This window comes from Clupea harengus, chromosome 17 (genome assembly GCF_900700415.2).
Source record: "Clupea harengus chromosome 17, Ch_v2.0.2, whole genome shotgun sequence".
NCBI lineage: Eukaryota > Metazoa > Chordata > Actinopteri > Clupeiformes > Clupeidae > Clupea > Clupea harengus.
Window position 1 is genome coordinate 3,993,749 of NC_045168.1, and position 10,015 is coordinate 4,003,763.

At 41.5% G+C, this 10,015-nt stretch overlaps 1 protein-coding gene across 1 annotated transcript; it reads left to right on the forward strand.

Annotated features, from left to right (window-relative positions):
- The first annotated feature begins 316 nt into the window (after positions 1-316).
- On the forward strand, positions 317-7,839 carry mtfr1 (mitochondrial fission regulator 1). Its single transcript, XM_012816085.3, has 8 exons — positions 317-480; positions 1,632-1,718; positions 1,813-1,911; positions 3,402-3,526; positions 3,954-4,183; positions 4,539-4,806; positions 5,284-5,446; positions 6,241-7,839. The coding sequence occupies exons 2-8, from the start codon at positions 1,683-1,685 to the stop codon at positions 6,286-6,288; spliced, it is 969 nt and encodes a 322-aa protein (XP_012671539.2). The 5' UTR covers positions 317-480; positions 1,632-1,682; the 3' UTR covers positions 6,289-7,839.
- The last annotated feature ends 2,176 nt before the right edge of the window (positions 7,840-10,015 follow it).

Sequence of the window (10,015 nt, forward strand, 5' to 3'; positions counted from 1 at the left end):
TAAGGATGAAATAAGGCAGGTGCTAAGACGAAACAAACTCCTTTCACGTTTGAATGTTAAGTTTAAAGTATTTGGCAGACGCTTTTGTCCATAATCAAAAAGCATCTAAACATGAGACATTTTTAATAATTTACATAAATCAATACTTCTTTCAGTACAATCTAAACTTCAAATTATGGCCATATGTGTTTAAAGTATTGTATCTTAGTTTGGGGTGAAGCAGAATAAAACGGATCTCTAATATTTGCATGCACTTGACATGAATTTTAGTGTTTAACTTAGACTGATTTGCTAAACACAACCCACCGTCCTGTGGGTGGCAGTAATGTGAGTCAGCGAGCTAGCCGTCATCTGACATGAGAGTCAACAAAGAAGATCCGAAATTTGAGCAAGGAGTAAACGTATGGAGAAACCCGAAAACAGCGGTTGGGAATCCTTAGCTAGCTAAATATGTCGACCTTACACCCAAGGCTATCCAAAGTATGTACGGTTTTATTTTGTTTTGGTTTAGAATCGACGAAGAGCGCTTTAATCTTTGATAGATAGACACATATTTCTAATACATAGAAGTATCATGCCATTAGTTATCAACAGGTGAGGTAACGTTCACTATCGTTAGCTGCTGTGTAACATCAGAGAAGGACTTTGGTAGCACTGCCATCTCACAAGCGGATAGCTTCATGCTAATATTAGCTATTCATGTTCAGTGAACTGTATGGACTTTTGCTAGCTAGCAAGCTACGTTAGCTTGGATTTTTCTCACGCAGCTATCGTTAGCTAGCAAGCCAGAAACTTAACTCTCTCACCTCCGAGTTAATTTATTTGTAACGTTAGACACCCATCAGATGAGTATGTACAGCGTACCTGCGAATTTGTTATATGGTAAACTTAGGTGACGTTAAATGTTATTTCGTTTTTATGTTAGATAACATTAGATGTTAAGTTGTGTAGGATATGTTACCAATATCTCGGATGCTAACAATCGCTCACAGTTACACTTTAGCTAACTATTATTTCGTCAGCTGTCCCAATGAAGTTGTTAAATAGTCTAAATAACGCTGTCAGTAAATGCTATCTGTGATTTGATGATATTAATATGATGGGTATCCTAAAACTTGATGACCGTTCCAACCTCTAACGTTACATCAGTATTCCCACTTTTTTGAGTCCTATGAGTAACGCGAAGTTGGTTTATGAGTAAAGTTATGATAAATAAGACGTGTTATTTGTGGCGGGTACTAGCTAATTTCGCACACAATTCCATACGTGACGTTATTTGTATTGTAACTTAAGTTAACTAATGGTAATGTTGATGTTACGTGAAGTTACCTTGCTAGATAAGTCAGCTCAGGACTTAGGCTAACTATCGTGACAGGATTTGGGAACAACGGGACTGTTGTATCTTTAGCTTTGCAAGCTAGCTAAGTTCACAAACTACTATACAAACTATAAAAAGCTGAATCTGGAGACCTGTCGTATTCCCTTTAATTAGCCTTTGGCCCTGGCAATTTCATTAAGGGCTCACTGGACTTATTTGTAGGTGAACTTTGGCCTTGAACGCCCCCTCGCTAACTTTATTCTCTTCAGATTGTAATTGTGGGCATGTGCGTAATTCTTTCGTCTCTTTGCAGGAGATGAAACCATGTGGATGATAGTGACCGCTCGTGCAAACCACAGATAAAATGAATAAAAGCCTTACAAATATTGAGATGGACCTGGTATGTGACAGATTTTATAACTTTTTTAGCAACATCATGCATTTCTCCTTTGACTGATTCCGTAAATGACTTAACATCATTTCTGTATGTGAAGGCTTTTGGATCAGCAAGGACTTTTGGATCAGCAAGGAGTATAGTCAGGAGGATTGGGTCCACGCTCCCTCTTGCTCCCTGCCCTCGAATCCACTTTCAGGTATGGAAAAGATGTGTGTGTTTGTTGGCAGGTTTCCACCTGAAGTAGTGTTGTTTGTGGTGGTGGAAAATAAGTGATATGTTCTGTTTATAAATATGTTCTGTGCACATTTAGGCCTTTGACTTCATCAATGATTCTAAATTTCCCTCGGGATTAATAAAGTATCCATCTATCTATCTGATTCATTACTTTACTAAGTTTCTCATGGAAAGATACAAATATCCTATGTGGTGATTGGCAGTACAGATATGTATAACACAACAAAATCGATGTTCATACTATCATTGTTCTTACCACTATGGGCAATGGCACAAAACATGCTGTCTGTTTCTGACATGTTTTTGTCTGTAATACCATGTAATGTTTGTTTCCATCCACTACGCCCTGTGGTTAAGACCGGCAGAGTTCTCTTAAAAGCCTGTCTGTACATGCATGGCTGACATTCTTATGCCATTTCATGTGCATTTACATTTATTCATACAAAATATCACATGGCTCCTTATTACAGTTATTTCCCTGCCTTATTGCTGTTTTACATGCATGTTATAGAACCTGTTCTTTTCTTCTTAGCTTGCATTACACTGTCTTGGGACACTTCCTGGCATTGTTTACCTATTGTTATTTTTTTTAAATAAATGTTCAGCATTCTCACTCTTTCATTCAAGCCTGCATCAAAACACTATGCATGGCTTCTTTCCCATGTTGATACCCTAGCATTTGTCCGCACCACAAACATCAAATGACATTACCCTGAAAAAGATGCACGTTGTGACATCAAAGTTATTATTGCCAATGTTGTGTCCATCTGAAGTAATGTGGCTTATGTAATGGCTTCATTTTATTTAAAGGCTAATTATCACTGTTTCTGTCAACAGTATCTCTTTCTTGTTTCTCTTTTTTTCCCCTCTCCTTTCTTCCCAGCTGTCCTTTGTGAGGAATGCAGCTTGTCTGCTTTAGGTCAGTTCCCTGGTTACCTGAAATATTAGCTTGTGCTGACAGAGGGTAGGCAATGTTTTGCCCTCACAAAAGCCTTCAGATGCTTGTCCATAGGAAAGCATTCTGAAGATAAGATGAGGTTAGGCTATGTACCTAGCACTGAAATTACATTTCTCTTTCCTCTCTTGCTCTTTTGTTTCACACTTTCCAGAAATGCTTTCAAAGTGGACTGACAGAGCAAACACTCTACATGTTTGCTCTTTCGACACTGTTTAAAATAATCTTTGTGCTTACAATTCCTGGTTACGTGAATGTTTGGCCAGCGTAGCTACTTATCATCTTTAATGACCATAATTTACCATAATCTATCAAATGAGTAATCAAATAAGAATCATTCCATTAATGCTCCAAACAGGATTTATGTGTAAATACGGTCATAATGTTTACTCAGCAGAGCCTTCCTTGTCATGTGAACTGAAGTGTCATGCTGAGAGAATGATTCTGTTCAAAATTCTGTGTCTGATCGTGTCTCACGCCTCCGTTTCCTCCTGTAGCTGTCCCCTTACGCTGCCAGCGCAGCTGCCCTTCACCCTCCTGGCACACCCAGTGGGCTGGTGCCCTCCTTAGCCGATGTGGCCTTGATCTACAGAGAAGAAAATGACTTGACTGACAGATCCAGGTGTGCTTAATCAATTCCTACAAAGCAGTCCCTAGACAGCTCTATCATTGTGACGGTTCTTTGTGGGGTGATCCCATAAACATTTCGTTTTTTTACCCTTATACCATTTTTATACCACCTTATCCTTGGAGACAACAAAAGGTTGGACGAATAGAACATGTTCATAGCCAGCAAGCGAGGATTGTTTTAGTTATAATGAGCCGTCGCTTGTCTCACAGAAAGTACCGATAACTTATCTAAGCCATCAGGAAAACTGTTGTACAACACTCAGTAAACATTCACCAGACCATCAACCTGAATGTGATTATGTCTAGTTTCAGGTGCGGGTCATTGTTTTAATTAATTAATTAATTAATTAATTAATTAATTAATTAATTAATTAATTGGTTGACTGACTGATCGATTCCCCTGCGTTGGTTGGTTGTAGGTCGGAGGCTCCGTCGGGCCTGGTGTTCCGCACGCAGCAGCCGCAGCAGCCACTCCGGCGCCAGCGCTCGCTACCCAGCTTGAACCAGGCCGAGCCCTCGCCGCAGGGGCCGACGGCCACCAACGATGTGGCCATCCAGAAGATCAGCGCCCTGGAGAACGAGCTGGCCAGCCTCAGGGCTCAGATTGCACAGATCGTCCTGGCGCAGGAGCGCAGCGCAAACACAGCTGGTGAGAGAGTGGGAGGGGGGAGAGAAAAGGGGGGGTGGGGGCAGGAGAGGGGGAGAGAGAACTCGACCTCAGAGCAGGCGGAGAAGGTCACAATCTCTATGACTTATGATCATCGTTTCCCATTTGGCGAGGAAATGCTGTTTAATTCTAATAATAGACAGGTTTGTCTATACAGCCCATTAAATTAGCTATAGGAAACGTACTTGCATACTTGCACATACATATATGCCTGCTTATATTGGGGCACTTGTTGTCCGTCATAGTGTTTGTCGACATGTTAACATGCATGCACATGTCCTTCCATACACGTTTACTATTCCACTTGTAATCTTGCTTCACTTCTTGATGCCCACAGCCCCTGCTCCAGGTGCTCCCCCTCCTCCCCCTGGTCCCAACATGCCCCCTCCGCCCCCTCCCCCACCTCCGCCTCCGCCCCCACTCCCACCCCCGCCCGCTCCCGGCCTGCAGAGGAGCTTCTCGGCCATTGACCTCATCAGAGAGCGCCGGGGCAGGAAGGGTGACCAGCAGACAGCGCTGGACTCGGGGGCCAAACAGACTGAGACGCCCAGCATGCTGGACGTGCTCAAGGACATGGGCAAAGTCAAGCTGCGCTCCGTGAAACGGTGAGACGTGTGTGTGTGTGTGTGTGTGTGTGTGTGTTTGTTTGTTTGCAAACTACAACTAGATTAGCCTAAAGTTGAAAGTGTTTAACCTCTGGCATGTGGCCTAGACATACTTAATGGCCTAGACGTCTTTTGAGTCGAATATTTACACTATCCTACATCTCCACGTCCCACGTTATCCTTTCTAATTTCAAGTATGGATTGCTGTTTAGAAACATTAAATCAACACAATAATTAAGTCTGTACCACTCATTTTGACAAAGTGCTTAAATGCCATAAACATGCAGCTATCTACTTGACCATAATTGAGCTTTGGCTTGTTCATTCGCTTCATATTCACTCGTCAACAATGTCTCTTCACTGATGAAAAAGTCATTCATGATTCATTGTGTGTGTGTGTGTGTGTGTGTGTGTGTGTGTGTGTGTGTGTGTGTGTGTGTGTGTGTGTGTGTGTGTGTGTGTGTGGTCCGTGTCCAGTCCGGAAGGCCACACCAAACCAAAGCTCACTGACCCGACAGACGCTGCTTCCCTCATCGCTGAGGCCTTGAAGCGCAAGTTTGCCCACCGCTACCGCGAGGACCGTGAGGACGACTTCTACCTCCCTGTCCCTGAGCAGAAGCCCTGCACAGACACGCCTCTGGTAAGGGAGACACCATTTAAAACGCAATATTACATTAAAGACATGTTTTCAAAATGGTCATTAAAAAGTTAAACTTTATTTTAAATAGTAAACAAAGTTGTAATCAGCAGCCGATAGATAATAGAACCATTAAAAGATTTGTCAAGTACTCCAACCTCGAGTAGAAACTAATGTAGTAAAATGTGAACTAAAAAAAGGGTAGTAAAATACCAAGTTAAACTGTTTCCCAGTTTCAACTTTGAGTTGTAATCCGCAGCCAGTAGATGACCACAGAACCATGAAATCATTTAAGCGTGTATCAGTGTCTTAAATCCCAGTTTGTCCTATCAGCAAAGCCATCTAGTAGGCAATCATTCTGTTGGTTTGTCAATGCAGCATGGACACACACCATCAAAGCTTCATGTGAAGTTTGGATACATTAGTGATATTTGATGTCCTCCTACTATCAGTTTGCCTGAAAAGTAGATCGATCATGATATAAAATCGTCAGATCGCCCACCTCTAGTCCAGGGGTTACTGGACTGCGATTTATTGTACTGAATTGAACGTGTGTTGGTTTAAAGCCCCAACGTACTGTATTTTAAAAGCGAAAGCATACGTTCACCATCCCCTGACCCCGTCATTATCGCTGTGTCTCAGTTGTTCGGCCACAGAAGTGAAAGTGACTCGGCGTGACTGGCCATTTTTATCACATGCATCTCCCCATGGGTATGAATTGACTGGTATATCTCACATCTGTATTCTGTCTTTGTTTTGTGTGTGTGTGTGTGTGTGTGTGTGTGTGTGTCCTGCAGTTCGGACAGCACATGCTGAAGTCGACAGGGAAGAAGAAGGTGTTGTGATGGCGGAGACGCTGGCGGTGCACATGGCTGTCTAGGGTACTGTTGGTGCCCCCCCATGTTTTCGTAAGACGCATCAGGAGTCACGTGCACACATTAGAGACATGTGCTTTTACTATTAGAGATGCTTAGGGGGAGATCTGCTGTCTGCCTGAAGTGTTGCATGCCTATACCATGTCAGTGATTCTCAGCACTTTCAAACAAATATCCTTGTGCGTTGGCAAGTGGATTTTATGTATTTTTAAGTCAGGTATGTTTTTTGGTTTTTGTTTTGTTTTGTTGTTGGTTCTTTTTTATGTTTGGTATTTCTGCACAGACTCTTGGTTGGAGTCCAATATGTAGTTCTGGTGAACTATTTTAGAATGTTTTTAAGTTTTGTCTGTTTTTGTTTTTGTGGATGTTTTCATTTGGATAACTGACACTACAGTACAATAGACAACCCCATTCCCACCTCCAGACTCTCATTCTGAGGTTCCAGGAAAGAGCGATGACCAAGGGTAACGAAGTTCTAGCCAAATGCTTAAATGTGCCTTAACTTGTCTGAACATGTATACTGAAGTTATGGGTTAAAACGATGTTTTTATTTGGAAAAGAAATGCCACATTCCTTGGTTCTGATTTCATGGATTAGTTTTAGTATTTTTTTTTTTTTTAACAATTTGTATGTTTTAATTTATGATTCTGGGAAACTTATTTATGTTTAGGTTCTTTGGTTAACACGATCACCAGAAATAGCTTATGTCCCTTGAATTATGTACTAGCTCGATGCGCTTAATTTAAGCATGTATGGTAACAAATGTGGGACATTTTCAGTTCAAGCTTTCTTTCAGAGTTTATATATAAAGTACCTCAGCTTGTGCCAAGAAACATAAGAGTCAAAGTTGACTGCATTTCTCTTAAAAATAGCATACAAAACACTTCACGTTCATTTTCCAGTCCAGTTTAAAATGATTCATGTGCCAATGAATCAACACTATCCATCTGTGTCAAACATCAAGTGTCATTTCTTCCTTGTCCATTTCCATGGTGTACGACCAAATGCTTGAAGAGGAACATTAGTGCTCAGAGGCTGAAGCAAAATGGCTACCTTAATTCATTCCATGTCTTCCATTTTGGGAGTGGTTCACCCCCTCCGGAAAAAGTGTAAATGCTGTTCTATCGTCTGTGTGGCGTGCAGTCAAGTGTATCTCGCTGGCACCTTCCGGCCCGAGCCGGTACTGAGGTTGGCAGAAATCTGAAGCCTAAAGCCAGCATTGGCTGTGGAGAGCTTCAACACGACCTTAAGGGCCCGGTCCTCTTGATGTTTGGTGGTGACAGTATTTGGGCTGTGGGAATATGTGCTTTGTCTGTCTGCTTGTAAATTGAAGCCATTACCTAAAACAAAGTAATGTTGATGGACCAAATGAACTACAGGACTGAAGGGAATATCAGTTCAGTTTTTTATAACATATCTGACTGCTGTTAGAAAAGGAAACTATCAGAAAAAAATGTATCTTGCTGACACTACGTTTGATTACAAACTACAAATAAAAGTCTAAACTATGTGATAACCTGACAACTGCCTGATTTTTCTTTGAAAATTAAACCTCATCAGTTCCTCACATAAGCCTGTAGGGTCAGGATCTGCACAACTGATTTTCACTCCTTTCCTCCCCTAGTGTAATACTGAACTGGAAAATATTGAATTATAATGAAAAGTAAACCAGACAAGCCAAGATCAGGAAGCATGGAATCAGACAAGCCTCACTAAGGCAAAAATCTGTCTCTGGAGTTCAAACTTCAGTAATTTCTCTTGAAGGCTTCTTGCTGAACACTAGAGGGCAGTATCATGCAACAATAGGTAAACTGCACAGAATCGTGGTTGAACCCTGAGAAAAATGCAGCCCTGATCTAACAGAGCAGATCTGTGTCCAAAGGCAGCTACTTCAACGGTGTCATCGGAAGCAGATTTTCTGAATGAAAGCCTTTTTTAATATCAACATGTTTTATTAATCAAAATTGAACTGCAACAAGCAATGTATCAAAAAGCCTATACGGCAAAGCCTTTACAAAATGGCTTGACACTTAAGTCTTCTCCCCAAAATGGCTGTTACAACAAATTGTAAACAGTTTTTTTTCTCAACAGTCTTACAGCACTTGACAACAAAAATAACAAATCAGCTAAAATAAGAAAAGCACCTGTTTATCATCCAAAATGTCAAGAAACACAAAAAACACAACTGTGCCGTATGTACAGATTAAAAAAAAAAAAAATTACCAGAAAAAAGATGGAATGTTTCATGTCTTAAAAAAACAAAAAAACAAAACTTTTCCTCCAAATAATATTTTTTTTTCCATTTTCCTCACAACAAAGGCATAGGGACTGACAATGCATTAAAAGAGCACAACACACGATGCACTTTGAGAATAGTAGCTGGTTTGGTCACTTAGCTTTTGTGCATAGTTTTAAGGCATCCAATGCAGTGTCGGGTTGCAGTGTGATTTTGTGTCGAGACATTCTGAAAGGGCCGACTGCTCCTTCACTCATCCGTGGTGTGCCTCTCCTTGCGTTTAAACGCGGCTCTGGATTGGGCTCAGTAAGTCGGGTAGTTGGTAGGCGAAAAGGGGTAGTTGGTAGGGATGAAAAAAGGCGGGCAGGGGTGGAGGTGGGGGGGTTGGGGTGCGTGAGGAGCTACCTGTGAAAGGCACCATGATGCCTCCCCCGCTCCCTAAAAACACCGACAACTTGGCAAAACCCTGAGAGAGATTCGTCAGAGGATCAAAGTCAGCTACGAGTCCCATACAAACGGGTCGGGCTGCGAAGTTCAGTGTCTGAGAAGGCGGTGTGGTGTGTGTGTGTGTGTGTGGGGGGGGGGGGGGGGGGGGGGGGGGGTAGGTGTAGGTTGGCTGTCGGCCACTCTGCCAGCACTAGTTGGGCAGTGAAATCCAAACAGAACACTGTCCCATAAAGCAACAGGGTGGTGAGGAGAAGAGTAACGAGGAAAAGTCCGTCCCCTTTTCTTTAAGGAGCAGAAGCTGCATGTTCTAAAAAAAACAGTGGAGTGCAAGAGGAGAAAGAGAGAAAGAAAGAAAGAAAGAAAGAAAGAAAGAAAGAGCGAAAAACAAAACCCAACAAAGCACAAATGGCTTCACTATGGCATCGGGTGCATCTGACTGCCAGTGGCAATCCAATGGAGTTTTTTTTTTTTTTTTTTTGTCTTTTCCTGTTTGTTTTTGTTCAGCAGTAGGACAATGGTTCAAATGTGAATTTGAGTGGTTTTTCACATCTGTGCATAAAAAAAAATAAAAAATACAAAAACACACACCAAAAAAATAATAAAATCACAAAAAACTGACAGAATTCATTTCATATCAAGATAAGACATTTTGTAAACAGTCTTCATAGAGGCAGCAAAACGACTGGGCTCTTCACATTTTGTTGTTTTTTTTTTTTTTATTTATTTAAGGAGGAAGATTTCATTGCAAATGCACTGACACACACACACACACACACACACACTCGTGCATACACACAGTCTCTCTGTGCAGTCTCGGAAAACCTCTCTTACCAATACTCCAGGTGTTCCAAATCACTTTTCAGAGCAACTCAAATGGCACTTTGAAACCCAGTGAAGGGGAATCCTTCTTATATTGTACTCTTGAAGTCTCTTATCAAAAACACAAAGTGTACAATTTGTCACACCCCAGAAACAGAGGAAACAGGATAAATAAATAAAAGGAGACAATTTTTT